This window comes from Hyaloscypha bicolor (genome assembly GCF_002865645.1).
Source record: "Hyaloscypha bicolor E unplaced genomic scaffold K444scaffold_165, whole genome shotgun sequence".
Lineage (NCBI taxonomy): Eukaryota > Fungi > Ascomycota > Leotiomycetes > Helotiales > Hyaloscyphaceae > Hyaloscypha > Hyaloscypha bicolor.
Window position 1 is genome coordinate 1233701 of NW_020194667.1, and position 27993 is coordinate 1261693.

At 49.6% G+C, this 27993-nt stretch overlaps 12 protein-coding genes across 12 annotated transcripts; 6 read left to right on the forward strand and 6 right to left on the reverse strand.

Annotated features, from left to right (window-relative positions):
- Positions 1–1120: 1120 nt before the first annotated feature.
- K444DRAFT_619609 (uncharacterized protein) lies at positions 1121–2535 on the forward strand. Its single transcript, XM_024881547.1, has one exon. The coding sequence runs from the start codon at positions 1482–1484 to the stop codon at positions 2124–2126; it is 645 nt and encodes a 214-aa protein (XP_024729821.1). The 5' UTR covers positions 1121–1481; the 3' UTR covers positions 2127–2535.
- A 27-nt stretch (positions 2536–2562) lies between these two features.
- On the forward strand, positions 2563–3904 carry K444DRAFT_668534 (uncharacterized protein). Its single transcript, XM_024887418.1, has 2 exons — positions 2563–3585; positions 3643–3904. Exon 1 carries the CDS (start codon positions 2937–2939, stop codon positions 3480–3482), a length of 546 nt encoding a protein of 181 aa, XP_024729822.1. The 5' UTR covers positions 2563–2936; the 3' UTR covers positions 3483–3585; positions 3643–3904.
- Positions 3905–4563: 659 nt separating this feature from the next.
- On the forward strand, positions 4564–5189 carry K444DRAFT_635849 (RmlC-like cupin; the record flags this gene model as incomplete). The annotated part of the gene is made up of 2 exons (XM_024883923.1): positions 4564–4627; positions 4786–5189. 2 exons carry the CDS (start codon positions 4564–4566, stop codon positions 5187–5189), a joined length of 468 nt encoding a protein of 155 aa, XP_024729823.1.
- Positions 5190–5538: 349 nt separating this feature from the next.
- Positions 5539–6241, reverse strand: K444DRAFT_542849 (succinate dehydrogenase cytochrome b560 subunit; the record flags this gene model as incomplete). The annotated part of the gene is made up of 3 exons (XM_024875911.1): positions 5539–5980; positions 6050–6125; positions 6202–6241. 3 exons carry the CDS (start codon positions 6239–6241, stop codon positions 5539–5541), a joined length of 558 nt encoding a protein of 185 aa, XP_024729824.1.
- A 1107-nt stretch (positions 6242–7348) lies between these two features.
- Positions 7349–9197, reverse strand: K444DRAFT_542082 (putative quinate permease; the record flags this gene model as incomplete). Its single annotated transcript, XM_024875849.1, has 5 exons — positions 7349–7665; positions 7723–7828; positions 7877–8670; positions 8717–9010; positions 9092–9197. 5 exons carry the CDS (start codon positions 9195–9197, stop codon positions 7349–7351), a joined length of 1617 nt encoding a protein of 538 aa, XP_024729825.1.
- Positions 9198–11290: 2093 nt separating this feature from the next.
- K444DRAFT_647030 (glycoside hydrolase family 1 protein) lies at positions 11291–13450 on the forward strand (the record flags this gene model as incomplete). The annotated part of the gene is made up of 6 exons (XM_024885279.1): positions 11291–11602; positions 11649–11917; positions 11968–12089; positions 12145–12429; positions 12544–13173; positions 13224–13450. 6 exons carry the CDS (start codon positions 11291–11293, stop codon positions 13448–13450), a joined length of 1845 nt encoding a protein of 614 aa, XP_024729826.1.
- Positions 13451–13878: 428 nt separating this feature from the next.
- Positions 13879–15591, reverse strand: K444DRAFT_542177 (uncharacterized protein; the record flags this gene model as incomplete). The annotated part of the gene is made up of 2 exons (XM_024875855.1): positions 13879–14429; positions 14538–15591. The coding sequence occupies 2 exons, from the start codon at positions 15589–15591 to the stop codon at positions 13879–13881; spliced, it is 1605 nt and encodes a 534-aa protein (XP_024729827.1).
- A 200-nt stretch (positions 15592–15791) lies between these two features.
- On the forward strand, positions 15792–16674 carry K444DRAFT_542246 (uncharacterized protein; the record flags this gene model as incomplete). The annotated part of the gene is made up of 3 exons (XM_024875866.1): positions 15792–16191; positions 16244–16479; positions 16528–16674. 3 exons carry the CDS (start codon positions 15792–15794, stop codon positions 16672–16674), a joined length of 783 nt encoding a protein of 260 aa, XP_024729828.1.
- Positions 16675–16841: 167 nt separating this feature from the next.
- K444DRAFT_194219 (uncharacterized protein) lies at positions 16842–18507 on the forward strand. Its single transcript, XM_024870954.1, has one exon. The coding sequence runs from the start codon at positions 17097–17099 to the stop codon at positions 18012–18014; it is 918 nt and encodes a 305-aa protein (XP_024729829.1). The 5' UTR covers positions 16842–17096; the 3' UTR covers positions 18015–18507.
- Positions 18508–19305: 798 nt separating this feature from the next.
- On the reverse strand, positions 19306–22367 carry K444DRAFT_600257 (uncharacterized protein; the record flags this gene model as incomplete). Its single annotated transcript, XM_024878612.1, has 4 exons — positions 21801–22367; positions 20993–21746; positions 19851–20934; positions 19306–19748 (listed from the first exon to the last, which is right to left on the reverse strand). Exons 1-4 carry the CDS (start codon positions 22229–22231, stop codon positions 19306–19308), a joined length of 2712 nt encoding a protein of 903 aa, XP_024729830.1. The 5' UTR covers positions 22232–22367.
- Positions 22368–22880: 513 nt separating this feature from the next.
- Positions 22881–24189, reverse strand: K444DRAFT_647033 (uncharacterized protein; the record flags this gene model as incomplete). Its single annotated transcript, XM_024885280.1, has 2 exons — positions 22881–23992; positions 24096–24189. The coding sequence occupies 2 exons, from the start codon at positions 24187–24189 to the stop codon at positions 22881–22883; spliced, it is 1206 nt and encodes a 401-aa protein (XP_024729831.1).
- Positions 24190–25253: 1064 nt separating this feature from the next.
- K444DRAFT_194310 (putative S-adenosylmethionine decarboxylase proenzyme) lies at positions 25254–27511 on the reverse strand. Its single transcript, XM_024870955.1, has 5 exons — positions 27217–27511; positions 26220–27169; positions 25771–26189; positions 25397–25529; positions 25254–25345 (listed from the first exon to the last, which is right to left on the reverse strand). The coding sequence occupies exons 1-4, from the start codon at positions 27329–27331 to the stop codon at positions 25412–25414; spliced, it is 1602 nt and encodes a 533-aa protein (XP_024729832.1). The 5' UTR covers positions 27332–27511; the 3' UTR covers positions 25254–25345; positions 25397–25411.
- Between the last annotated feature and the right edge of the window lie 482 nt (positions 27512–27993).

Sequence of the window (27993 nt, forward strand, 5' to 3'; positions counted from 1 at the left end):
TCGGCTCTTAAAGGAACCCGTATAAAGGAGCGGAACGGCTCCCCTGGTAACGAGTAGGCTAGGAAACTGTAGCCTGGGCGCAAAGGGTCTCCCAATTGGGACTGCATCATGGTCTGGCTCTACTCAGGCTCTGCTCAGGTTTTGCTCAGGTTAAAGCAGCCATTGCTCACGTCCAGTGACTAAAATGGAAGCGACAAAGATGAGATTAGAGTCTGACTTTCGTGGCGGCGAACTATGCTTGATACGAATGCTGCTTTTCCCTATTGCAATATGAACTCCTAGACTGCATGAGAGGAACATCGGAGAAGGTCGAATCTGAGAGATATCGATTCAAATAATTGGATTTATTTCCACAATTGAAGATCTTTCTGTTCTAACATTCTTTACTGGTTTGCGACGACCCAAAAGAATCTTTAGGAAAGGTCTCATCAAACAACCGAAATCTGATCCAAAGATGGTCCAAGGAAAAGTACAATTTCGGTCCAGCACTTGACGTGGAGAAGCGACAGCGGAAGGACCCGTGTGCTCTATCAGCTACTACTGTTGTATGCATTAATCTGGGATGCCTATGATTGAATTTGCATGCGATCTACTACTACCCTCCCCTAAATACTTATTGTGGGTTCTTAAGTAATACCACATCTGCACTGGCTACCTTAAGGGTCTGTGGCCAATGGAGACTCTCAGAAGCACCTGATATTTCCTAATTTAGGAATAAACGATATTTCAGGGTGACGTTACTTAAAGGCCCACAATAGGTGTTTAGGGGGGATACTGAATTACAATGAAGGAAGGGAACAGTACCAGCTGGAAATGACTTTTACTTACTAGGCTGGCAGCGTTAAAGCGGCTTTTGGATGGAAAACGCATGCAATTCACAGAAGGAACTCGAGATATGCGTCAAAATATCTGCCCAAACCTATGCTACACTTCCCAGTGGCAACAACTTACTCACTTGGGCCTCAATTCACAACGAAACGACAGTCCTGGATGCAAATGAGTTCTTTACGATTAGGTAGGGGCTGATTAGTCAGGTTCTGGTCTCACCAGAAGACCCCTGTCCTTGCCCCGATTTCAAAATTACGAGGCTAGAGCGGACTTCTGAAGTTCTGTATCCTTCATCGAAGACCCAAAGATCAATGTGTATCTGATATATATAACTCCTGAAGATCAGATCCTGGTAAGTAAGAAGAAACCCTTTGAGGCTGTTGCAAGGCACAATAGCTACCCCGCATATGCACTACGGCACCCCACACCGGGAAGCTCGAGATGCATCTCCTCATGGGTCTGCATATTGCCTCAAGCCATCACCGAACATCAGTTCAACACCCTGACTTTTTTCCTTTCTTCCTTAGAGCGGAGATCCTGTGCAATATATCCCGATTTTAGGACCAACCTCACAAGACCGGTCAGCGAACCGACGAAATCCCACGGCCCGGAGGAGCTTGCTGAACGACGCTCACACTCCACCTGCAGGCAGAATGGGCGAAATCGGAGACCACTACAGAGATTTGAAAGAACATCGCAAGCAACAGAAGCAGAAGAAGCTGGAAGGGAAATCGAATCCCCCCCCTCGACGCCGCCGCTGTTGGGATTGGATCATCGTTGGGGGCGACTACCACTACGCAAAGAATCGATCCTCTTTCAAAGAATATCATCGAATAAAGGCAAAGGTTGGGTTGACTCGAGTGATTGGGATTGGAATGATTGAGCTACAGGTTGAGCGGAAGGATGGAACGCCATACACATTGGTTCTGGATGATGTCTTGCACACTCCGAGTGCTATCTGCAACGGGTTCAACCCGGGTTTGATAGATGGCCAGCAGATGTGGTCTGCCACTGATACTGTTGAAGGAACGGATGGGAGCGGGCATTCCTCGTGGCATGCGAGGAACTTCTTTGGGTTGCCGCGACTGGTGATAGTGAACAATCCGGAAGGAGATTCACAAATCGAGAAAGCAAAGGTGAAAAGGAAGTTGCCCTTCTCGCTGAGCCTGGTTGTGAACGAAGAAGAGAGAGACAAGATTGAGGATCAAAACATGGTGATGGTCCAGAGGGATGGCGGTGCTTCTCTAGACGCAACGGAAGATGAGGATACGGTAAAAGTTCCCCCATCCAGGATTTGATTCAAAGGGAGACGAGAGCAGGATCCGGGGCGTCTCTTCCTGGGGCAGGGGAACAATGTGGATCCGTTAACAAAGGTAGCTGTCTTCTTTGGGTCCTTTTTGCCACCATAATCTCCATTCCAGGAGTGATAACCCGATTTGTGGAATGATTCGTGCTTGCCGGTCTACCTTGGCGTCAGGTCTCTTCGATCTTTGCTATTTTGCAGGTGGAACCATTGGAAAGGAGGAAAGGGTCAACCCCTTACTTATCTCACATGTACAATACCCTGTTTTTCACATCAAATCCTTGATACAGACGATTCTAGCAAAAGAAAATGGCAGGTTCCAAAACTAGCTCAGTTAAGGGCGAAGGGGCGACAGGGGTAGCTACAGCCCCTCTCACCGCTAACGCCACGTCCCGGACCTCCGCTGTTTGAATAATTTCAATCTCGCCTTCCGTTAACAAACATCGAAAAGAGGTGTGACTCTCTAGTCCTTCAGCAGCTCTCTATTAGCAAACTAAGCCGGTCGAGCTACTTCGTGGCGGAAAAACGAATCATTAACCCACTTGTCAGACCACGAGAATGTCGATCCATACCCTTCTTGTCAACCGCGTATGGAGCAAACAGATGTAAAATGCTCAATGGGAAAGGGATCTCTCGTTTCCTTTTCGAAGTATCATTACCACAGAACTGACTTTAGTCAGTTGTGTGATCACGGAATATTGCCTCCAACTCACACAAGCTTCGCTACCAAAGACAACTGGACTTATTCATCACAAGACCGGCTCAACCAAACCTTAACCATCCGTACCCTTTATCTATTGACACCATGGGCGAAATTGGAGAACACTTCAGGGACGTCAAGGAACATCGTAAGCAGCAGGAGCAGATAACCCCGCCTTCACAACGCTGCTATGACTGGATAATCGTGATGGGCAGTCACTACGCCAAGGATCGATCTTGGTTCAAGGAGTATTATCCAATCAACGCAAATGTCGGAGGCAGTCTGGCTATTGGCATCGGAACGGTAGAATTGGAAGTCAAGCACAGCCCCCAGGACCAGAGCACACACACTTTGGTGTTGGAGGATGTTTTGCATGTTCCGGAGGCTATCAGCAATGCATTCAGCCCAATGCTTACCGGTTGCAATCAGTCCTGGGTTCGAGGTGGCACACAAGGAACCGACGCAGCTGGGCAACCGTTGTGGTATGGCACTGAGTTCTGTGGACTCTCAAGACTTGCTCTGGCGGAGGTTCCGCAAGGCGAGTCGGAACTTGAGCGATTATCGAGGGATGGGACTCATTTCATGCTCAGCTTGTATCTTACAGAGGAGCAGCAGAGGAACATCAGTGAGCAATTGAGGGGCAGCAACTGAGTGGTTGGGAGGAAGATCCTCTTGCAACTCTGTGTGAGCGTTTTCATTGATAGCAGGGACATAGAGACATCTCACCCACGAAAAGTTTTCTTCCAACGATAAGGTAAGAGTCTAGTCTCCCCGCTAAACTCACGAGCTTTGGATAGCTGACAAGAGTTAGAGTATAGCTAGCATCATGTATCAATTCCTTCATCTGCGAACCAGGGGTGCGCTTTATCATCCTATGAGTTGATGCATTAACTATTCCAGTAAGAAATGCCCTCTTTCTGAGCGACATACCATTTCCCCTGGCGTTTCTGAATCATATGAATGGAGAGAAGCCCCCTGAAATATTTGCACGTCAAGTGAGGGAAACTCCCAGTCGTGGATAGAACATTTCCATCCGGCGCAGGCCCAAGGATCGGGGGAAGCAATAACGGCAGAGTAGGGATTAATATTTATCCATCCCTTTAAAGTGTCGGTCTTTGATTCACTGGTCTTACCAAAACGAAGGGCATTCGAACTTCGAGTTGATTTCACCTTTCTTTCCTTCTTCCTTCCTGGTTCCACACACAGCGCCACAACTCTCTCCCTTTATTCACAAGTCTCATAACTCAGAATAAGAAGCCGTGTTCTGGAATTAATGATTCAAGCAAGCCTGGAATATGAAAAGGGTTTCGACTAGTCAATCAACTAAACTATCTGATCACCGTGAGCAAATTTGTAGTGAAATGTTCTCTTTGAACTCTAGTCGAGAGACACCCTTTGTCCGTTCTAAATTGCAGTGCAGGCCCTCATGAGTAGATGGGAGCAATTATTGTGTTGCTGCAGGGGATAGATCCCACCGGCTGACCCCGCCTTCCGAATTTGGCCATGCGATGCGAACTTTCAGCTCCGGCATACAACAAGTGCGTGATTTAGCCAAAGCACTTGTAAGAACTTCGTCCGTTGACACGACCATCGCTAATTAAGACCTTGACACAGATCGTTTCAATTTCAATCTCTGGTCCTCCCCAACTTCAGTTCCGGTCTACAATACATCGTCAGGTCACACACTTGATTCCTTTCAGCTCTCTAAGCTCTCCCCTCTTTATCAACAACAATGCCAGATATAACTCTCGTCGAGTCTGAGAAGGGGGAGGTTATCAAGATGGGACCTGTTACAAGTAAGAATAATCGAGTTCCTTGAATCCTCGCAATTGTTTCCAGCCTTCAAATACCTCCCTTCGTCCAGCACCCCTCACATAACGCCAACGACCCTCTTTCTACACCACTTGGCTCCGCACATTTTGCAAACTGGAAATACTAATACTTTAACCCACAGTTCGCATCCTCGAGGACGGCCGCAACACGGACAACCGCATCGGCAGTATGTCCCTGACCATTCCTGGCAAAACGCCCGGTCCAATCCTCCACTGGCACAGGATGCACGACGAAACCTTCCTCGTCACCAAAGGCCGAATCCGCTTCACGACCGACAAAGGGATCGTGGACAGCAAAGCCGGGGACTACGTAATCGTACCGACGAAAGCGATTCATACGTTCAGCAACCCGTTTGACGAGGAGGCGGAGTTCTTTAACACGTTTACGCCGGCGTATTATGTGGATTATTTGAGGATGTTGGCGGAGGCTATGAAGGGCGGGGAGAGCATGCAGGAGAAGCAGAGGAGTATCATGGCGCAGTTTGCTACGTTTGAGGTTGAGGTCCCGGGGGAGGTGCCGAAGTGAAGTGTGGGAGGCGGCAGGGAGGTTATGACAGATAATTTGATGATTTAATGATGGGAAAGAATATTTAGGGGCTCCAAGACATAGGAGCTTAGAAGTTAGGGCTGTCATAGTCTTCAGGGTGTTGACTTTAGGAATTGCAGTAATCCAACCTTCGTGGCATGAGTTGTTCCAGACTTCACCCAAATTCCCTTCAATTCGTTTGTTATTTGACTCGTAGGACACAGAATAGTCGCAGTAGAAAGTGCTGAATTGGCAACGCAATCGTCATTTGTATTCTTCACACAGGTTTCCATGTATGCCCTCCTTGGTCCCAATCTTTCCTCCCATCCACAGCTCTCCCACTCTCCCCTCAAGCAAACAACGCCAACCACAACGCACTCGCAGTACTAACCCCCAACATAACATATCCCGTCGTGATAACTGTCTTATTCTGAAACGTTTTCCCCAAATCCCAACTTAAATGCCTCAGTCCGTTGAAGCTATGAAACGTAAACGGCATCGCGACCGCAAACTTCGTCGCCACCTTAGCAGCTACGGGCAGACTGCCAAACGCCGCCGCCATACTGGCACTATCCAGATGCCATCCAAACAACGGGCTCACCAAGTACGCCGCCCCAAAAACGTAGAATCCGCCGGACAGTACCGAGCCTGTGACGCGGTTCAGTGCTGACGGGATCCAGGTCATTTGCGGCTTGTAGATGGTGAGATGGGGCGAGGTAGGGCGGTTCTTTCGTTGCGCGACGAGGATTTGGTAGCTGTCGGCAGGGGTCATCTTTTGAGTTGCTACGGGTCTGGGAGGACGTCAGTTCATGTCGTTCGAGGCCCCGAGTTGAGGCTTTGGGCAGAATCGGAAAACGTACCGGGTCTGCAGTGATGATCCGACGGCAAAACTCTTGAATACCATCTGTGAGGCCATTGAGGGGTTGCTGGCTGCGACTGGGAGGCTTTTAGCTATCCGATGCAGGCTATGGGGAGAGAGGTGGTATGGTGCCAATTGAGAGGGGAGACTTACGCTGGCGCAGCGATTGCTGGGTTGCTCGTTGGGCCAACATCGTGAGTGTTTGGAGTGTGTCTCTCGTCGACAGAGAACAATGGTGAAGTGCAAACCAGAGGCTCTCGATGTCGTGGACGATGATGCTCTGATGAACCCGGCCCTCGGCAAGTCATCAATCGCACCAGTCTCATTGTCCAATCATTTCCCTCCCATTGAAAACCGCGCTAATCTCTTGAGCACGTGATCTCGAACCCGAATTCAAATTTTCGACGTCCAGATTTCTTCTCTCGACATGAGCATCAACCCATCACGCTGCTAGATCCCCAAAGTGGCAACGACGGTGTAAATGGCTAGCTTTTGGCGTTATGTCATTAGTACGGTCATGCATATGTTCTGAGAAGGAAGGATCTGTCGTTAATCTCGACCTCGAGGGATCAATCTCGTGGTCGTTTCATTTTATGATCTACACGAATTCTAGATGGGGAATGTATTCATGGCCGATGGCTGGATTTGGATTGTGAGGAGTTGAGGTGGCCGTTGCTGGATGTATTGGGCGGATAAAGGTTGAGCAGATGGGAGACACTCCGCCGAAATCGACGCGGAGCCCCAGATTGGCCCGCAGTCTGCCCCATTGGGGGACCAGACTCGACTTGAGCTTGTTAGCCATCCGAGCCATCCACAATTTCCATTGTGAGTCGTCCTGGCCAGCGCCGTCGTTCACGTTGCGTATGTTGGAGCTTGGTTCTCTCTGCTATCCGTCATCTCCCGGTCCCAACAATCTCAGCATCCTTACCTCAATGGATACATGTGAAGGAACAACTACCAGGAGGCGGTGGCTGGCTCGCACAGTTTCTGATAGTTGACACAACTCCAAATGATTTTGGAAGGACATGTAAGCCATCGAGATTTGCGTCTTTGCGTCTTCTCAGATGTGGAATGCTCTGGAGTAAAATGGAAGACGGGATTAAATCAGTATATTTCTCGAATAACCCTTTCTTTTCATCATATTAGTAGTTGATAGATCAAAGCTCATAATAATATATTTCGTTTCAAATGGTGTGGCCATGGAAGACCTCCATAGCACCATCTAGTCAAGTACATTTGTCCGCAGCAGTCTGCTTTGACCATATATCTGAAACATGCTCATAAAGATATCTCGGTACAATTAAACCTTCTGCTCGACATTCTCGATTTGCGCAGTAGCTGTATCCTTCTCGATGCTGCCAGATGTGAGCCCGATGCGTAGAGCCTCTTCCTCCTCGGCCAATTCCTTCCAGACGATGCTGTGTGCCTCCCTCGCCTTCAGGCGTCGGTCGAAGAGACGATCGATGCCTTCCAATGGGATGTTCTTTGTCTCAGGCATGAGGAAGTACACGAAGACGACGGAGCAGATCATCAGAGCGGCGAAGAAGAAGTACACTCCGTAGCCCATGGTAGCGAACATTTGTGGCGTGAAGCGGCTGACCATGAAATTCCAGAACCCTACGAGAGAAGTTAGCAATTGCTCAAATATTAGACAGAATATCTTTCAACACTTACAATTGTTCATGGCTGCGAATGCTTGAGCTAGTGTGCGGACGTTTTGGTCGAACATCTCTGAGTTGTAAACCCAGGGTGTTGGGTTCCATGTTGGGGAGTAGAATGCCTAGAAAATGTTAGAAGAATCAATTGTAAACGTGGATCAGCTACTCACAGTCCAAAGGTAAAAGAAAAAGACGGCCGAGATCCCCGAGGGTGGCAGTGACTGCGTCGGATGCAGCGCAGGTTTGGCGATTGCAATGTACGCCCCCACATACCACAGGCAGAGACTGCCACCGGCCGCACCGATCATCAACAGTCTCCTTCGTCCGTACTGATCAATGAGGAAGACGAGATAGATGATAGTGAAAACGGTCTTGACAACACCGAACAGACCAGTAGTGAAGAGTGAGGTGTTGAGTCCAGTAATTCCAATACTCTTGAAAACCGTTGGGGAGTAGTAGTTGATGGCGTTGATTCCAGAAGCGTTTTGCCAGAAGAAGAGAGATCCCCCGAGGAAGAATCGCCATTGGATGTGTCGATTGGAAGCAAGAAGTTTGAATGGTTGCCAGAAACCCATGCCGCCGCCTGCCATTTGGCGCTCAATATCTGTCTCAATGGCATACATCTCTTCTTTGATGTAGATGTCGTCCTCATGGAGTTCTCGCATCCAACACAGGTTCTTCACCGCAAGCTCTCTCCGCCCCTTGGACATCAGCCATCTCGGCGATTCGCGAAGCCAGAAGCTACCAATGAACAAGATGCCCGATGGAATGAGTTGGACTGCGAAGGGCACGATCCACATTTTTGGAACGTGTAAAGAGATTCCGTAGTTGATCCAGAAGCCAACCAAGCCACCAATTTGCCATCCAAGTTCGAACATGCAGACAAGTCGTCCACGAATGGCAGGTGGAGAGATCTCTGCGATGTAGATAGGAGCCAGGTTGCTTGCTCCTCCAACTCCGAGCCCTGGAGAGGTCAGCACAAACTATGCTGGCGAGTAGGCAAAACTTACCGGCAAGGACACGACCAGCATAGATGAGACCCAATCCCCTCTCACCATTTGCTCCCAACATAAGGCCTGCGCCAAGAGTGAAAATGGCAGAGAAGACAGCCAGGCCCGATGTGCGGCCCAAGAAGAATGCTGCAAGGTAGGCGAAGATAGCTCCAAAGAATGCACCGGCTTGATAGCAGGAGACAATGTTGGCGCTCAGAAGGTTAATTGCGGAGGAGGACAGGTGAGTCATTTTGAACTCTGCCTTGAACGAAGGAAGGGCAATTGTAGTTCCAATGAAGGCGCTGTCATAGCCTGCAAGGATGTTAGCATTATGAACTTGAGGAGCCCGGCTCCCTAGGGACAGTAACAAGTCGAGACGAGAACAGGCCTTACCGATCATGATAGCAGCAGATCCTGCCATAGCAGCGAGGCCATAGACTCGCCAATTGTAGACACACTTCGGGGTAGGCCTATCTTCGACCTTGGTGAAATGACCCATCTTGGCTTCTTTGACGTGGTTTCAATGAATGCAAAGAGAGAAGCACAATCAAGGGTTTAGGACTCTCTGACACTTGTCGATCTTTTAGAAGTTGGGGTATCACGCTTTTATGATGACCTGGGGATGAGAGAGATAAAGCATCTTCCACCTCGAGTCTCGGCTCAGCAGAGCAGACCCCAACGGTGAGGGTGACGCTCTGCACCCGATCAGTTCCCCGCCTTAGTGGTAAAATTTTCATCCGTTAGACTCTGAGATCGTCTGGAGCCGGGGGGTGTTATTCGCTACTCAGCGCGGGCACCTCGACAATTCCAGACAAGGGGCATCTGGGGTTGGCCATGTGGCCGGCGAAAAGTTGGTTTGATGGCGCTCACCCCGCGAGAATCCCAGTGAGACTGTGAGATGCATGGCTTCTCGTCTCCACATTACTGGTGATTGGAAGCTTCACGAGTCGTGGGACTCGTGGACCTCCAAGACCGTGAAAAGGCCAGCCGCTGGCAGCCAGGCCCAGCCTTCTCTCCCCATCTCGTGAGGATTTAGCCGGCGTCGGAAAAGTCTCTCTTATTTGTCAGCGACTCGAGTGGAGGGCTCAACGCACCCAGCCCGAGTCAGAGGAAGCTCACAGATCTCGCTCGGGTGGGGGGTGGGGGGTGGAGGGTCGGGGATGGCTGGGGTCTGGGCCGGGGATTGACGGGAAGAGGTCAAGTGGCAGGGGAAGCCGAGTGGGCCTTGCACGTGTTCGGCTAATGCGGGTGACCCAGCAATTTGCTCCCTCCTTATAATGCCTCGCAAGTACTCTATAGTACTTTATATACTTCTCCAAGGCTACTGTATGCTATTAATAAGTTATCTAAGAGTAAATAGCTTCCTTACTTAATAATATTAGCTAGAATAAGTTACCGTCAATGATAGAATTTTAATTCCTCGTTCGGCTAGCTTATAGCCTAGTATAAGGCCCGACCTCGCCTTCGCCGCCGTACCAGAGCCTATTAAGGGCGAGTCTAATCTCATAGGGTGGGCTTATAACCCAGATAATATGGTAATTTTCTTTCTAAAAGTTTGAGGTATTACCCATTCGTACCTTCCACAAGTTACCAGTGGTGGTTCGTGAAAGCGATCTGGCCATACTAGCGACTTGGCCAAGTATTTTACATAGTAGATTTGTATAGGAGGTACTTCCGGTTAGCTGATCCGTGCATAAGCTTAGCGAGGAACACCAATGTGGTGGTGGCCAAGTCGCTACTTTAGTAGTATGGCCAGATCGCTTTCACGACCACCAGTGGTAACTTGTGGAAGGTACGAATGGGTAACGATTCAATGAAAAGCTAAGTACAATTTCTAATCTCCTTCTGCCATACTGGTATCGAACCCTTCTTTTATGGCGCCATCTAGCTCCCACACTCTGTTCTGCGGCTGAGCTTCAAGTCGGAAGACGCCGAACGGCCATGGCTCGAAACCTGGGGGTCCTGGGGAAAGGTTTCAAGTGGAAGAGACTCCTCACATAAGATATGCTGTTCCTCTGGACTTGGCCTTATCCCTAGCCATTATGTGGTAGCATCACCCGCGGCTCCCCGGCCATCGCTGCCGTGAACAGGGCCAGGGACGAGATTTCACATAGACGAACAGGGGTGAGTGCGGGGTTGATGTGGTCCTCTCTGCGAAACTTCCAAGCATCCTAAGTATATTACCCAGCACTCCCTCCAATGTTCTGAGTTTCTCCGTAAGCTTACTGTAACGGCGATATTCCGGTGCTACATAAACTTCAAGTCTTCTCTGCGGTTCGTGCCATCTTCGGTGCTTCGGAGCCTGCAGTTCCGAAGATGACACTGCCTCTGTCACTACGGTTACTGTGAGCAAGTGCTATTCCATTATCCTCGTACATGCGTTTCCTTATACCCTTGTACTTTACATTACACTCCTACGTTCTGTCGAATCATTTCCTTATGTGGTTTTACCCAGAGAGTGCGGGGACATGCAACATGATATCACGAAGACCCTTGGATCCATCAGTCTAGAGAAGATATAAACTTTCCGTCCCCCCAATTTGCGTTGCTTCGTCGACGCGGAGATCTGCTGCAGTCCAATTGCTCTGAACCATGGTAGTATCTAGAAGATTTATTATCAATGGGGGCTGGCTGTTTTCGTTAGCAGCGACTGCTCTGGGTAACACGAATTGGAATTCGAGCTCGTCGATACCTTCGGTGACGTTTCCGCCTCCTTCAGGATATGCTACAAAAGTCTACAATGTTTCCGCCGCGACAACTGCATTGCAGTACAACTACAGTAATGAAGAGCTGGCCATGCTATGGAACCAAGTAGGCAAAATTGCAATTGGACCTATCACAACCACAGTCTCTCCAACTCCAGAACCCTCAACATATCCCCGACCCGGATCTTTACACCCACAGGTAAATATCCGTTATTACACTCCTGAGCACTTTTGATGGTGAATAGATTCCGACATACGACACTGATCTCAATTCCGCCCAATTGCCAGGCAACTTCATCTGGGGTTTGGCATCCAGTGCCTACCAAGTTGAGGGAGCAGCAAAAGACGAAGGGAAGGGACCGTCAATTTGGGACTTGATTGCTCATAGAGATTATGGAGTTGTTGCAGATAATTCTACCGGGGATGTGGTGGCTAGCCATTATTACCTTTATAAGCAGGATTTCGCACGCCTTGCGAATTTGGGGGTTCCATATTTCTCGCCGTCATTTTCATGGCAGGAATACCAGAATCCCAATACCATGAAAGAAGGCTGACTTGACACAGGCCCAGATTCTTCCCTTTTGGAAATGGCCCAGTGAATGAGGAAGGAGTGGCACATTACGACGATGTGATTGCTAGCATGGTTGCACTCGGAATCAAGCCAGCAGTGACCCTGTTCCACTGGGGTAACTATCACTATCCCACGCCTCCTTGATGGCCCGCTCCGCTGAACATACCCAGATACCCCACTCGCTCTCTTCAACTCGTACGGCGCCTGGACAGATTCCCGAATCGTGGACGACTTCTTCAACTACGCAACGTTCGTGATCAGTCGTTACGACCAGTACGTTCCAATCTGGTACACCTTCAACGAACCCCAATACTGCAACTGGCAATACAGCGTCTACCACGCCGGCAACGCCAAAGGGCTCTACCCGGCCTACCACGGAATCACCGGTGGGCTGAAAGCTCGCATCGCCTGCAGCCACTTCACCATCCTCGCTCACGCCAAAGTCTCAAAATGGTGTAGGTGTTGGGGGAGAAACCTTTTCCTATTTCAGACTGTTTCATGACTTTCTTCTGAGACAATGTCCTCTCCAGAAACATTCTTAATCTAGCAATGCTAACCCCATTACCTAGACCACGAAGTTTTCAAAGGAAAAGGACGAATAACCTTCAAGAACTCAGGGAATTACTACGAACCAAATAACACAGCATCCGCGGCCGATATCGACGCCGTAGCTCGACAATATGAGTTCATACTAGGCTGGTTCGGCGGCTGCTGGCGCGATGGCGATTACTCTCCAATGCTGAAAGCAACGCTCGGCTCCATGCTCCCTACTTTCACGCAGGCGGAAAAAGACATGATTAAAGGATCGTGCGACTTCTATGCCATCGACGGGTACACAGGCTACATTGGCTACGGCATCGACGGCGGCTCCGCTGCATGCGCTGCCAATTCTTCCGCTCCAGGATATCCGGAGTGTGCTGGGAGTAGCAGTGTAGGCGCTGATGGCTTCCCTCTCGGTCCAGCTGCTGACAACGGCGTTAATTGGTTGTGGAGTACGCCTGTTGCAATACGAAAATTCTTGAACACGATTACGAAGGAGCTGTTTCCAACAATTCCTGATATTGTGGTAAGTGAGTTTGGGTTCGCGGAGCCGTTTGAGGGACAGCAGAAGAGTCTCCCGGCGATACTGTGGGATTTGAGGAGAGCGGATTATTATCAGGGGTTTTTGGATAATATTCTTGCTGCGAAGGTTGAAGATGGTAACCCCCCCTCTTTGGAGTCAATTTTGAGCAATGCTGATGATGTGAAGGTGTCAATGTGACTGGCGCCTTTGGATGGGCGATCTACGACAACTTCGAATGGTTTGCTGGGAGCAGTGTCAAGTTTGGGATGCAGTATCTCAACCAGACATCACTGGAACGATATCCTAAAGCTAGTATGTTCCAATTTCTGGACTGGTTTGCGCAGAAAGGGGGAGCGAGGTTGGGGTCGAGTAAGGCAGGCGGGAACGAGAGCGTGATTCCGAACACCAAGTGAAGCAAAGAATAAAGCCGAAAGACCTGCTGTTGCCCTTTCGCCTTGAAGTCTTGGATTTGCGGATGAACTGCTATATATTCCTAATTGAGGTTGATGAAGTTCGCGATGACGAGGAGATAGTTGATCTGGTCGATCCTCTCTTCGTTTAAAAAGGGCCCAGTATGCATCAACTTGCAGATGTAAAACCGCAATGGAAAATACGACTTCATCATTCAGGCCATAAATTGATCGAGAGCAGCATGAGAGAGAGAGAGAGAGAGAGAGAGAGAGAGCGGAATAAGCGAATTCTCCTTAATAATTTCATTATCCTGGGTATTTGGAATATCATGTAGAGCGCCGTTAAAACCCCAGCTCCAGATCCAGGAAAAGCATTCCATTTCATCACCTTTTTCCATGCCAGATTCCCTGATCCAAACGCCATACGCACATCATGATTTTACTTTCTTTCGAATCATCCCTGAAGACAGAACATTGACCTCGGGTGGCGCGGTGTCAAGTGCGAAAGAAGCGGGTGGCTCTTTCGACTCCTCTGGCCCCCCCTTTCTCTTCTTCCTCACCAAGCCCATCGTTAATGTATTCACACCGGCAGCAGCAGCCTGTGTACGTACTTCCACGACCTTTGTTCCGGTGACAGCTTGGCCCCATGCCTCGCTCATGCTGCCCCGGGCTCCAGAGCGAACTTCGTTAATCCAGCGGTTGGAACTTGAAGTTGCAAGATCCAGGTTGGCAAAGTCGAGACGAAGAAGCAGCTCGGTGACTCGTTTATAGCTCGACTCGTCCACAATGATCTGTCCTCTACTCTCGGGATGCCACACGTAGTAAGGACTTGTTTCTGGTCGGTCAAGAAGGTAGTTTTTGTTTTCGGTTTTGATGCGAGGTTGCCGGGGAATGATGGGCCCCGTGAGCTTTTTCTTCTTCTTGACTGGTGTGGGGGGTTTGGAGGACTTTGTTGATTGCTGTGACGCTGAAGGAGCGTCATCTATATACCGTTTGAAAGGTGAAGTCATTGGTTGGACCTGGCTAGAAGCATTGAAGGAGGTCGCTGGTGTGACAGGCAGGCCAGAGTATTCTGGTATGGTAGGTTGACTGAAGCTGGAGTCCCAAGTCTGACTATCGTTCGAGAAAAGGGTGCTCTGGCTATATCCAAGCGCAGACTCGGTAGGTTGATGCAGAGTTTTGGGAGTGAAGACAATCCATATGAACCCCACTAGTCTGCCAGCGGAACATTCTTGTCGGAAGGCCATCATATCCCAGAATTGATCGATTGATCTCACACTCTTCCATTGGCCATTTGTATTTCGGCTCTTCGTTACTTCGTCGTCTAATTCATCCAAGAATCTTGCTTTTGGATCATCAGGATAGTGAGGGATAAGACACCGGGGAGGTACATCATCCGAATGTCTTGAGATCTCCTTCAATGGGTGCCCTATCTGCCATGGCTGATTTGAGCCTGCGTTCTTAGGGATATAGGACAGTGTTTCGTGAGAGTCGAGACCAGGAATAGTCAAGTATCCCTTGACAGACTCCCATTGTGACGGGTCCGCAGCTGTCGTAGTGGTTGACTGCTCAATCAGTGGGTCCAGAACCCGACACCACCAGCGGACAAGCCCTCGGTCATCTAGAACGTGTTTCCCACTATATTCGACGCTTCCAGGAAAGAGATATTGGTCTTGGGCGCGGGCGAACAGGGAGATGACACTTCGAATATTCTGTCGCTGGTGCTGTTCGACAAGATGGCGAAGGAACGTAGCAGTGATGTCTCTGATAGGAGAGGGCGTTCCCTTGGCCAAGCCCAGAAGACGCAAGTAGCCTGTCGAGTCTGCCTTGGAGACAAAGAACGTGCTGTCATATGCCGTTGAGTAAATCAGAATCTCGACCGCAAAAACCAGTACTTCTACCGTCTCTGATGCATTGTCCTTCGCTGGCGTACAGATAGAAGCTGTGAGAAAGTGACTTTCGCAGTACGTTCGATCGGGTCGAGTTCCGGGAGGCGGAAAATAGAGCGCGGATGTCCTTGTTGGTGGGGTAGAGAGGTGGTATATCTTGAAGCTAACACTTTTGGGGAGCACGGTAGCAAGGTGTTGTATCAATGTTGGCGAAGCAATCGATGTTTCGGCGTCCGGCTTCTCGTGAGCGGCCATGATCAAATAACATACCAGAATATTGAGCTCATGTTCAACAAGATGTGAGTTGAGATGGGAGATGTCGTTGACGCGAAGAGGGACGCGCTCGGTGCAGCTCGCCTAAAGTGGTTTAGCTTCAAATGAATTTATATTGACGAGAACATCAACATCTCGACTCCGGAGCTTCCCAAAACGAATTCTAGAAGGGGCGGGCGACAATGGCTTCAAAATCGACAGGAAGAACGCTTCAGGCGCTCACAAGACGAGCAAGGCCGACCTGCGAATGCGCCGGAGCGACGAATGCCCGAGCTTCTTCGATCAGACAATTTTCGGCATCTCCAGCCAGACCAGATGTACAGTACGAGAGCGACAACGCGGAGCGACCGAGATGGTCATATACCCCAGAGCAAATGAAGGCACCATATCGATGGAGGATAAAAAATCCAGCCGCGCAGTGGAAATGCAACAGTGATCCAGAGCTGTTAGATCAGTTCTACATCAAGTTCTTGGGACGAGGAGGAGACCAGATGCTCACAGAGGAGGTCAAATGGCTGGCAATTACACATAAGAGTTTCGATCAGGGGCGAAGGGGTTTCAATGATCGATTGGCATTTTTTGGTAAGGAGCCAGGTTGACAGTATTGTGAGCAAGAGCTAAGAAGTGACCCTAGGGCGACGAATCCTGAATCTTCAGACAAATCTGACATTACTACACTCACCAACGGCAACGAAAACCCAGCCATTACCTGATACATCCGATGATCGCACACCTTTTACACATCCTGCGTTGGAAGGCTTAGCAAACTTGTCCGACGTACCGCTTGCCGAAGTTTTGTCGAAGACGAGGCTTGCTGGACTCGCGAAGGCGAACGGCATGCAGGAAATTATCCGATGGACACCGAGAGATGTAAGAATTTCAGTTTGCATGTTGAAAACCAGTACTGACAATGAACAGCTACACCATCTCAACCACTCCGGTTTAGAATTAATTTTAGCCCATACCACGTACGCCATTATCGGAGCAATAGCATTGCAAAAGGGAGGAGATGTTGCAGCGAGAGTTGCTAGGGAGAAGGTCCTGAAGCCATTAGGAATATCATGAGATGCATACGGGAGGGGTGTAGAATATTGTACTATACAGGTGGCCTACATAGAAGCACCCACTCGAAGATGGTGTGAAAGTACAGTGCTTGTCTTCTCCCATCATCATGTCAGTCATAATGATGAAGGAAGCAAGCTATGCATTATGATATTCCGTCTTTTGTGAGGAAGTATTTTTGGGTTCGTTTACAGTCTACTTTTTCTCTAGAATCATTCAGGATGCATGTTTGTGCAGCTCAGTCATAGTCAAGTGGCTTTCATGGAACATAGTTCCAACTTCAGTCATTCTGGACAGTCAACTATATCTCTTGCAACTATTTTACACAAACCCGTCGTTCAACGTTACTATTCTTCCTACATTCCTGTTGTCAGAAGCCCTACCATCACAACTCGACAGGTTTCAATCCAGAGGTTTCCCTCAGAATGGTTTTCGGCTGGAATAAGAGCGACGATCGAGTTGAAGCGCTCGTAGTTTGGAAGAAGTCAGCAGATACTGACTTAAACGAGCTCAAAACTTGGAAGGAAAAAGAGTTTGCGCCATGGAAGACTACAACAGATGATGCATTGACCAAGCTCAAAAAATGGAAGAGCGGCGAGTTTGTGGATTGGCAGACTAGAATAGATGCCGAGTTGAAGAGTTTTGCGTCGACCCAAAAGAAAAGCTTGTATTGGCAGCAAGAACTCGACAAATGGAAAACCACCACGAATACTCGACTTGGAGAGCTTGATAAGAACAAAATGGGTGTTAAGGACTACAGGAAGGAGCGGGACGAGAGAGATAAACGCCTTGGTGATATTCAAAACCTTTTGACTTCAGCAATTCCCGATATGCGCGACCGAATGGAAGTGGTTGAGAGCAAAGTCGCGAAGCTCGAAAAGAAAGCAAACTTGATTGACGAGACTGTCCATAAGCTGAAGCAGACCAAGACCGGAGATCCTGACTTCGGAGGCAACGGCAGCAACGTTAATAGCAATATCCCTGGCCTTGACCCACGCGGGAACATCTACATGATTCAGCAGCAAGGTCAACAGTCTATCCGTACCATCCCTCTGGATGAGCTCAACAACTCTCCTTTCAATTCTCCGGCGCCAATTTGCAGATACCCCATCTACTGTACGCCGTATAATCGAGTAGGAAGTCGTCGCCACCGAGACGAAGATGAAGATGAAGCATCATTTTATAACCAACAGCAAATGCCCAATATTCGCTTGGGTTTCTCGAGAACCACGCCTGGAGGGTTGTTCAAGAAGGGAAAGAAGGATCGATACGAATTTTTGCTTGGGGGTGGGCATGGGGCGATGCGGAATGGGAGGACGCGGCGGTCAGAGTATGGGTATTAGAGGGCTTGATGGTGTGCGCATTTTGGATATGGAGCTTGCGTTGGTCTTGTTTCAGGGAGTCTGAGCCTGATTTTTATTTACATTCTCATTGGGAAGGCCATTACAGAAGGTTGATCTGGTCATTTGGCTTGGAATTGTCGTTTCCTTTGGATTAGAGCTGTTTTGCGTTGACCTGAAAAGGCATGATTTCGTTTCTGTATTATTTGTATCTGTAGAATGAATACAGGACAGGAGATCTTGACTAAGATTATACGCATGCCTATTCGTGCCCCACAAATCAATATCTGTGATCATAAACTTTTGCTCATCGCATACAGGCAGACATGCAAATAAGCAGTTAACACGAAAAGCACACGAGGGGAGTGCCTCCCACATCACAAACACTTGAATCGCTCCGAATCGGACCTACCCTAATATACTCAAACAAGCGAGTTTTTGGCACAACAAGCTTTGAGAAGGGGGCTCAGTGTAGACCAGCGTGGATACTTATGCTTTAAACTTAAAGTGGGATCGATAGGTCTGGACGAGTGGCTAACAGCCACACACGAAAACCCAGCTAACTCGTAAGTGTAGACCGACAACAACCCATCTCAGCATACGACTCTGAAGGGAGCGACGGAAACCTACCTCAGTACACGACTCTGGGTATGAAACGACTTCAAAACTCCGTTCGCCGGGATTTCTAAGGGATCCCCGAGGTCCTTGAGTTGTTCCTTCCTTGACCGATTCTTTGTTTTTCAATAACCATTTTGATGTTATTGACAAGAGAGCTCGCTTAAGGAAAAATAAACAGAGAAAGAGTACGGAGCGGAGCACAACTTAGCGCCTCAGAAGCCAATTCATGAATTCCATGTGCTTTATAACGCTGCGTCTATAGATCTAGGCTATCCCTCTATTTTGGTCATTTTTCAGCTGCTAGGACCTATCCCAACCTCCCCCTTCTGTCCAAAACGCAGATATGTAACACCGTCACACAAGCACATTAGTGCGGTCGTGGCTTGTCCTCTTCCTACCTAGCAAAAACGGCATCTTGTAAAAACATCCTTCCAAGATATCAAGCAGGTGTAGACGAGAGGGAATTCCCACAGTAATCGCTTGGGACCCGAGGCATTAAGGGGGTAACTTAGGGTGATGGAGAGGGAGGTGGAGATGATCAACCCCATAATCAACCCCATGAAAAGACAAGCTGCACAAGGAACACTTTGTTACTCCCACTCAAGTACATGATAGACAGACCATACGTATGTATCTGCGGGCATGTTCGCTAGTTTTCAGCAGCCTAGCAGCCAGACTATTGTTGACGACACTTGCTTTTCTTTTCCGGCCTACTCTTGTCCTTCAACAACGCCAGAAGGCGTGGGCGCTCTCCCGAGCCACCGAAAACTCGACCAATCACCTCCTCGGCAGTCCATAAATTACCTACACTTATTTTCTTCTTGCTCTTTCCTCTTTGCTCAAATTTTTCTGGTCCGTGGCACTGGGTCAGGGGATTTGCTCCATTTTCCAGTAGGACTATGACAATCTCGGCCCAAAACTGGATCATGGCTGAGCTTAAATGGCCATGGTTGGTGATGAGGTATGAGAGGCCATTCTGCCATGGGCTTTGGCCTTCAAATTTCCGGTTGGGTTTTGCTCCAAATGAGAGAATGAGCTTGACTACTTCTGGGCGGATGAAACGCTCCGAGTCGGGTGTAGGAACCAATGCGATGTCGAGAAGAGGGCGTTGAGTTTGCGCTCCAGCGACCAAGTCAATCCCCTGAAGCTTTGCTCCGAGATATCTTGTCAGGCATCCTTGAACGGCGATGGGCAGCATCGACTCCCATCCCAAGGTGGGACCGATGTCGTCGAAGAGGCTTTTCAATTCCGATTCCGGTATATTCTTGTTCTGGTCCACTCTTCGAGCATATGTTATGACGAGAGCCGCGACGGGAGTTCCAAACCAATCCTGAAGAGAAGATTCCAGACTGAATTGAAAGCAGAGAGCTTTGAGAATTGCAAGATTGGGGTCGAAAGTTTGTTGTCCTGTTCCTCGTGTCCGATCTAAGAGTTGTCGTCGAGTAGCTCGCTCTTCAAGATACTCCATGACTGTTCTGTGTATGTAAGACACCTTCAAGCTTGGTACAATCTCGGTACTTCCGAGTCCGTATTGCAACTCGAGCAAACCACCACAACGGGTTCTCAGAAAGACGTCCGTCTCCTTACATTTACCTAGCACAAAGGATTTGTCTCGGAAGGCGACCGCGAAGTCCCGACCCTGTAGTTCCTCTTGGTGTGTTGATAAGTACATTGAGACTAATGTAAGTTGTTGTGCAGGTGTCCAATCGTCCGGCCATTCCAGCGTGACCGCCATTAACTGATACAAGCGAGATGCTTCTTCTTGGTATATGCTGTCGATGTTGATGACTATATGTTCGTAGAAGGCGGCCAAGCCCCGAGGGAGAGCCTTCAATCTTCTCAGCAAGTCCTCGATACGATCTTTGTTGCTGAGCCCATTGAGGAGAGATTTCACCACCAGCTCAACCCATAAGAATACGCCGAGAGCTGCCTCACTGATTTCTTCGACTAGCTTTGCGCACGCAATAGGTTCTTGGAGAGACAACTCCTCCATCATTTTATCGTGGACCAGACGGTCTGTGATATAAAGATGTATATCCTGGCGGGTGAGGTCTTGCATTCTGAGTTTTGGTCGGGTTTTAAAGGCAGTTTCGAAGGCTACATGAGGGCGGCTGCTCACACAGACCTTAACCTGAGATGAAAGGACAACATCCTTGAAGAGGTCGGCAATGTCAGTTTCGCGTCCTTCGTACTCATCGAGCCCATCTATGAATAGACAAAGTTTCATTGGGATTTCACGTTGCGTGATAAGTCTCTGAAATCCTTTCGTCAAAACCCCGAGGCTCCATTGTTGGTGCACCTCAAGCTAGGAACTTCGTCAACTTCGATCTCGATCCAGAAGGGAGGAATCATACGTAGTTGACCTTCCTCAGCCCAGTCAGGGAAGCGTACCGACCTGCCCATTGCGATGGAAACACGTACGGGACGAGAACAGGCATTTGTCGAAGCAGACTGTACAGCAGCGTGCGAAGAAGGCCTTCTTGAGATCTTTGCTTTTCAGTGCCAGCCCACCAAAAGAAAAATCCCGCAACAGACAGAGGTGTGTCTTTCGACCAAATGCGCAAGTGCTCCTCGGTCGCGGGGTTCTCGTAGATGAATTTCATCAGTGTCGTTTTTCCAGATCCAGGTTTACCAGTGATCCAGAAAAGATCGTCGCCTTCCCGAAGCCACTGGACAAAATCGCTCCAAATAACCCCGTCGTCATTCTGCCTCGGCTTCAAGATCCACTCAAAGGTCTTTTGGTGGGCCTCAGTGACTGTTTCATACCGTTCGTCTAGTTTTTCGTACCGCAAGCTTTCGGTAATTGAGTGAGCTATCCTCTTATGTAGCTGGGTTTCGTCGTATTGGATCGAGAGAAAGATTCCGGCCTCCTCATCGGTTTTCGCGATACCGCGGGATCGATTCAGTATACCAGACGTAACTGGGTCCTGGGTGTCGGAAATCTTCGGCGCTTGTGTTCGATCAGACAGACTTTGCAGAATGACACTTTGCTCTTGCATGTTTCGCGCCAATGAAGCATGTATATCAAGCAAAGCGCTGGCAACCAGCTTTTCGGTGTTCTTGTTGATAGCTAGAGTTTGAAGGGACTGCTCCTTCAGGACGCGATCAACACGTTCGCTGGCCAGGCAAATGAGTACGGTCGTCTGCCCAAGTATGGCTTCTCAAACTTACCGTAATGATCCAAGCAAACGTGAGTTTATCGCATCTCGATATGTGGAGAGCTTCGCTTCTACCTCGTTCAACTCTTTCCTGGACCACATGCTCTTGAGTGCTTGGCCAACACTTTCCCAAGGACGCCCCTTCCCGGCAGGCTTGAGGTTCTCCACTCGTGCCTTCAAGTCACCTGCAAGGGCAGCGCAATCTCTACACAATGTTTCAAGTTCTTGCTCGTTGTTGCTGAGAGAAGTCGAACTTTGTTCACGAATGGATCTGCGCAAGTCCTTACTCCAGCTCCCCAGTTCGGAGGCGACTCTGCTGCTCTGTATATTAACACTAAGCTCGCCATCTTCGTACAGCTGACGTGCATCAGACAATATTCTGAAGGCAAAATCCACAAATTGAACCACGCTAGCAGCGACAGAGAGTGCGGACAGAGGGTCCATGACTTGGCAATGGTTGGGAGCTCATTTTAGCATCGGTTGATTCCGAAATAGCCAGGCGACTCGGTGCTGACTCAGCGACATTACACAACATGAACATCGCGAGACGGCTTGTCGAAGGCGCATATGTGGCTTGATGAGGTGACATTGGATGATGGAAAAGGCCGGGGCCGTGTAATCGTGCCCGAGATATCTCGGGCACGGCTAGCTAGCACTTTGAAAACTCCAGAAACTGTTGCTGAAAAGCAGATAGTCAAGGAGGCATGTCCCCAAGAGGCATACACTCAAATAGGCATTTAAGCGAGGTTGTGGTTGGGCCCCCTATTTCCCTTTCCTTGCTTCAAGATCACCATCAACCAAAAGATCTCATCCCATGACAGAATTATCAAGAAGGGATTGGTGAGGAGGGGCTTTCCTCAATAACACAAGACCAAGTCACGGAGTAGTGTAGGTTAATCATCGGAGGTCGAGGACAAGTTGGGTACAGAGAGGGCACTTATTACGACACACTCGAGTATACGATATCCAGACGAAGCAAGCCAGCAAGCCAACGCCGGCAACGATATACAAGAACCCCACTCCACTCAGAAAACGCCAGTGCCTTTCAGCTCAACGCCAATCCCACAGACACGGATACAGCACAGAAGCAAGACTACTCTCCATCCTTCGCGGAACCACTCTCCCACAGCTCAAAGCCCTCTTCCGCTTTCTCGATAGGCTCTAACAGCTTAGCCTTAGGAGCAAGACCATCTTGAGACATGAGGGTGTCGATATCAAGCTCCTTTCCCTTGCCTTCAAGGTCAGCGATGAAGTCGAACGTCGCATGACAATCAGCACTCTGTTCCTCCTCCTCGCCCGCCTCAGCAGGAACCAAGAACACACTCTCGCCATCACAGCCCTCGGCATAGAAGTCCTCGGCAGCTAAATCCCCGAGTGGCGCACGATCAACATCGCACGCGCCCTCGTCCACCTCTCTCTTCTTCCTGCTAGCCCTGATCCGCGCCTTGATATCATGCATCGACAGCTCAGCCTCAACACTCGAGGTAGAAGAGAGATAAGTGCGAGTCTGCGAGATGTCATCAGGAGGAGGGACGTTCTCTTTGCCTCTGAAATCCCTCTCTCTCGCTCTACTCTCCTCGTCAGAAGAGATATCCAGAGTACAAGTTGAGTGCTCCATCAAGTTTGTCGCCAATTCCTCCTCAGTGTCTTCGTGGATGTCGAAGAACCAGGAGTCCTTAGCTTCTGGCTGATGCAGCAAGGGAATGGGGTGCTCTTTGGATGAGGAAGCGGTGGCATTGCGTTCGCGGGGGGTATAGGAGGGGATGGTGCCGGAGAGTGCGGCGTCAATGCTGAATCCTAGGCCTGAGGACGGGGCTGTGAATTTGGGAGGATCGACGCGTGTGAAGGGACTACCGGTCTTTCTACGATTGGTAATGCCGATGCGTTTTCGTGTTGGGGAGCGGCCTGCTGGTGCGGAGAGAGGTGTTGAGCGTGAGGTATCGAGTCTTGGTGCTGGTGAACGTGCGGGTAGAATTGGTCGCCGGGGAGAAGCAACTGGTTTGAGGGACGAGAATTCATTGGGAGATGGAGGAGCTTTGGTTAGGAAGAAGTGTTGCGGTTTCACGAGGTCTTTGGAGCTTCCGTCTGGGTTCTTGGACCGCTTTGGGGAGAGGAAGATAATAGGGTCGATGTTCTCCGAGTTGTCGTTGTCGGCCTCGAAGGCGGAAGCTTTGCGTTTGCTGGGCGAAGAGAGAGCGGACAATGCTATAGGAGACGATGTGAGATTCATGATGTTGATTGAGCAGCAATGGTGGGACGAGGGAGGTAGTGGGGTACTGGGTGTGCAGAAGGGGAGGTCTAGCCGTACCATTTTGCCGATTCTTGAGACTCGTGAGATTCTGAAGCCGTGATCCATTTAATGGAGCAAAAGGCTGCCTCGCAGCTGCCACTTGTGTAGCCATGTCTTCCGCTGCCTTCTTGGATTGAATTGATCCGAAACTCAAATCCTCTCCAACAATCGTCGACCTCAAGCTCACTCGTCAATTAACAAGAATTCAATCAGGTCAAATGAAGGCAAGATTATCGACAGTCGTCAGTCGTCAGTGAGTCCCACAAGTAAATGCCTCGCGTCTGGTGCTGGTCTGTCTGGAGACTGTTTGTTGATGCCTTTCACCGCAAAAATAGAGCACAACAAGAGAAGGACCAAGAATTGGGGGAGTGGCGGATATATCAAGCACACACCTCCAGTCCGGGGCCCTCAGAAGGAAGAGTGCAGCGCAGAAGGAGTGGTACACGCAGGCTCTGGGCCGAGACAAAGTCAGGAATGGTCGAGTCGTTTCTGCTCCCTTATTTCAGCTGCGCATTAGCGTGCTGCACTCACTCGCGTTGAAGCGCGTCCTCGTCGCGCCAACGCCCAATCAGCACCTCCATGCTCATGCCTCTCTTCGCCCGGACAGTGGCCCACGGACGGGAACACAATTCATGCATTGCCAACGACAGCTGCTGAGTGGATGAGTTCGGGCGCTTCCAAGCAAGGAACATCTCGAGCCATCGACCGGATTGGAGAGACGGAGATGGACGATCGAAGAGACACGTCGACGCGGGACAGTATAAAAGGGGCGCGCGTTCCCCTCACGCTTTTGGCGGTGCATAAGACGCGGGTCAAGAGTTCAAGAGTCGATCTGCATGATGGGTTTCTGCTACCGCCAGCGCTGGTTGTAAGCTATAGGCATGAATCGTCCTTGATAGAGAGAGGCTCAAGTGATGCGAGCCGGCGAGCGGCGTCTTTGGTAAGGGATCCCTCGTTCATACCTCGAGATTTATGGGACTGGACGACCATTCGACAGCTCACTGATTCACCAACTGCCACATTTCACTCCACTGGACTCTCCACACACTTCACTTTCTGTCACTCATGACATTCACTACATCCACACCGGGGCCGCAAAACTTCACCACCCCTCCTCAAGTTCCGTTCCAACTCGCCCTCCCAATCCGTGCACTTTCGTGGCGAAAGGAACGGACGTGTTTCTGCAACCCCCATCACATCTCACCAGAACACCTCCATCATGCCCGATAATTGGACCTGAAAACCCTTCACTCTGAGGCTATGTCTTAGTGCGTATACGATATCATCATGATCGACCGATTATCTGATTGCTCCCAAATATACCCAGCCTGCATTCATCGCCGCCTGAAACCTGACGTCGCTGCGGCCTTTTCATGTGCTATTTGCAGTGCATGATGTAACAGAGAACACCATGACAGAACCACAGTCCGTGATTCCATTGCGTGAACTAAGCTAGTGAGCGTTATCAATGAGCAGTTTTCTGTTTCCACTACTGCAATAATTCAGAGCATGTAAAGAGCGGGTGGCCACAAAACGATCCTTGAAAAGCAAAATGAAGACCAATGCAGGGCAAAGTCCGAAATAGCCATGTTTCCTTCCACAGCAAACGAAAGCCTATCAGTCAACCTCACCCAATCGCGGACCACCACCTTCCCATCCATCACGCTCATAGTAACGGAACACCAGGTCGTACCCATCGAAATCATGCACGATCCGATCCACCCTCCTATATCCTTTGATCTTCTCCATCTTCGCGCTGCGCAGGAGGCCAGCCTTCGTGTCTGCAGCCGCGTCGCCGAGCAGGCCGAACTCGTGTGCTTCAGTCGGGTTTGTCTTGGCTTCGAAGAGTGTGACACTGAAACGACCAGGCTTGAAGATGTCCACTACATGCTCTACGACCTCAGAAGTTTCACGGCCGGTCTGGCGTCCTGGGACGTTGGTTTCGAAGGAGGCGTAGGAGCACTGAGGCTCAGGCGTGACGTGAACGGTGAAGTAGTGAGTTGCAGTGCCAGCTTGGTCTGGAGCTGGGATGACACCATTGGCAGAGAATCCGCATGGTGTGAAGAGATAGGCATCCACGCGTGCATCAGGATATCTGGAAGTAGGGTAGACCTCCGAGAGACCGCAAGCCTCGGAGACCACCGTTCCGAGAGCATGTCCTTCTGTACTGAGCTCGTCATGGAAACCCACATCGTCATCTGGCGTGAAGGCTCCGTTGTCTGAAGACGTCTGGCTGAACACGTCGATTTCTTCTTCATTGGTGGCTGAGCTGGCACCACTCAAGGCAGAATGGACCGTGGTGCCTCCAAGCTCACCCAAGCTCTCTGCAGCCTCCTTTCGCGCCTGCTCAGCTCTCTTACAGTATTTGCCTTCGGCAACGAGACTGGCATAATCTAGAGAGAATTGTTTGGCATTCTCTGCTTCAAGATCGGTCATGAGGATTTCGAGTGTCTCGTCATCGTTTTCAAGGGCACGCTGTCCAACGGAATGAGCATAGCTCGCAGGGACATTCAATATCTTTGTCTCGGTGCCAATTCTTTCATTATCAGGTGTTCTTGGTGGTGTGAGAGTGTCATTTGGAGTCGTCAAATAAAGGTACCAATGATCCCCGTTCATTTTGCCGATCATGTAAGCGTTGCCATGTTGAAACATCCCATCAAGAAACTTGACTTCTTCTTTCCAGCTACGGTGGGGTCCATGTTGCTTGTCAGGGAACAAGAAGTTCTTGCGGCTGTAGAAAACTCGGTAAGGAGTAGCAGCCGTCTTGATAGCATTCACAGAGCCGCTACCGTTGGAAGGAAACCCGGCATCCTCAGCTGCACATCTCAGCATATCGCGAAGGCCAAGGAGGAGAGTCGTGGTGCCGCATGTCTTGAGGATGAGCTTGTGCGGGAAGACAAACATGCTCGATTCAGACAAAAGGTAGGCATCGATATGCTCGGATTGAACCACAGACAGGACCTTGCAGTTGACCTTGTCGAGCATCAATTTCCATCTCTCTGCAGACACTGCTTTCAAGCCATTCTTCTTAGCTCCGGGAGGGAGAGCATCCGCTGCTGGAGCGAACCAGACCTCTAGCAGCTTTTCGGGGCCTGTATATGTCAGTGACTACCGAACTGTGGCTATGTGGATATCCTACCTTCGAATGCATTGCTGCTATCAAGGTCGATAGTAGCCTCACGATTGATCGTAAGTTGGGGTGTACCTTCGGAAGGCGAGAATGTATATTGGGATGGTATCTCGAAGTTGACCATAACTATGTCAGGCGCTTAGGGTCCGACTGACAGTATCAACGCTTTCTTATGCTTTGTATGTTTGCCAGGCTTTCTTGGCAAGTATGTGAAGCACTATCTGCCACCCAGACGAACCTTGCAGTGTTCGCCTGAGAAGAGAAGGCCCACAGAACCGTGGGGATAATCGTGTGCTGGCGGAGCCAGCTAAATGGGCGGTTTATGAACGTCTCGTAAGGGACGTTATGGGGGTCGGGTGCACAAACGGATGAAGAAGTCCTTTGCGGGAGGAATGTTGGCTCTTTTGTGGTCCTCGCTCTGATAGATGCCGATATCGTGAATGGATATCGGGTCTAGCAGACGAGAATTATCTGCAATATGAGAGATGTTCTGTTCGTTTCGAGGGGGGCGTGGCTGGTGCTATCGAGGCCTGGAACAACAAAAAGTTAGCAATCTGCAATGAAGACATAATATATCCGGAATTTGCCCGGGGTGGTACAATCGTGCCTGCCTCCTGATAAGAGGGCATGATTCACTCAGCCCGGGGCAGAGGTGCGTCAATGTGAGTCTTGCAGATCTGGGGAGAGTCGTTCCATTGCAGAAGGAGCAGCACCCACTTTGCAGGCTTAGACAGGAATCTAAGTAGGTCCTTGGTGCTCATAGGGGTGTTGGGAAAGAGGGGTAAA

Coding starts and splice junctions, on each gene's coding strand:
- K444DRAFT_619609 (XM_024881547.1), top strand. CDS start 1,482: ATGGGCGAAATCGGAGACCACTACAGAGATTTGAAAGAACATCGCAAG.
- K444DRAFT_194310 (XM_024870955.1), bottom strand. CDS start 27,331: ATGGTCAACTTCGAGATACCATCCCAATATACATTCTCGCCTTCCGAA. Junction 26,190..26,219: donor AAGGACATGCTCTCGGAACG/GTGGTCTCCGAG, acceptor GGTCTCTCGGAG/GTCTACCCTACTTCCAGATA. Junction 25,530..25,770: donor ATCGTGCATGATTTCGATGG/GTACGACCTGGT, acceptor AACGCTCACTAG/CTTAGTTCACGCAATGGAAT.
- K444DRAFT_668534 (XM_024887418.1), top strand. CDS start 2,937: ATGGGCGAAATTGGAGAACACTTCAGGGACGTCAAGGAACATCGTAAG.
- K444DRAFT_194219 (XM_024870954.1), top strand. CDS start 17,097: ATGGTTTTCGGCTGGAATAAGAGCGACGATCGAGTTGAAGCGCTCGTA.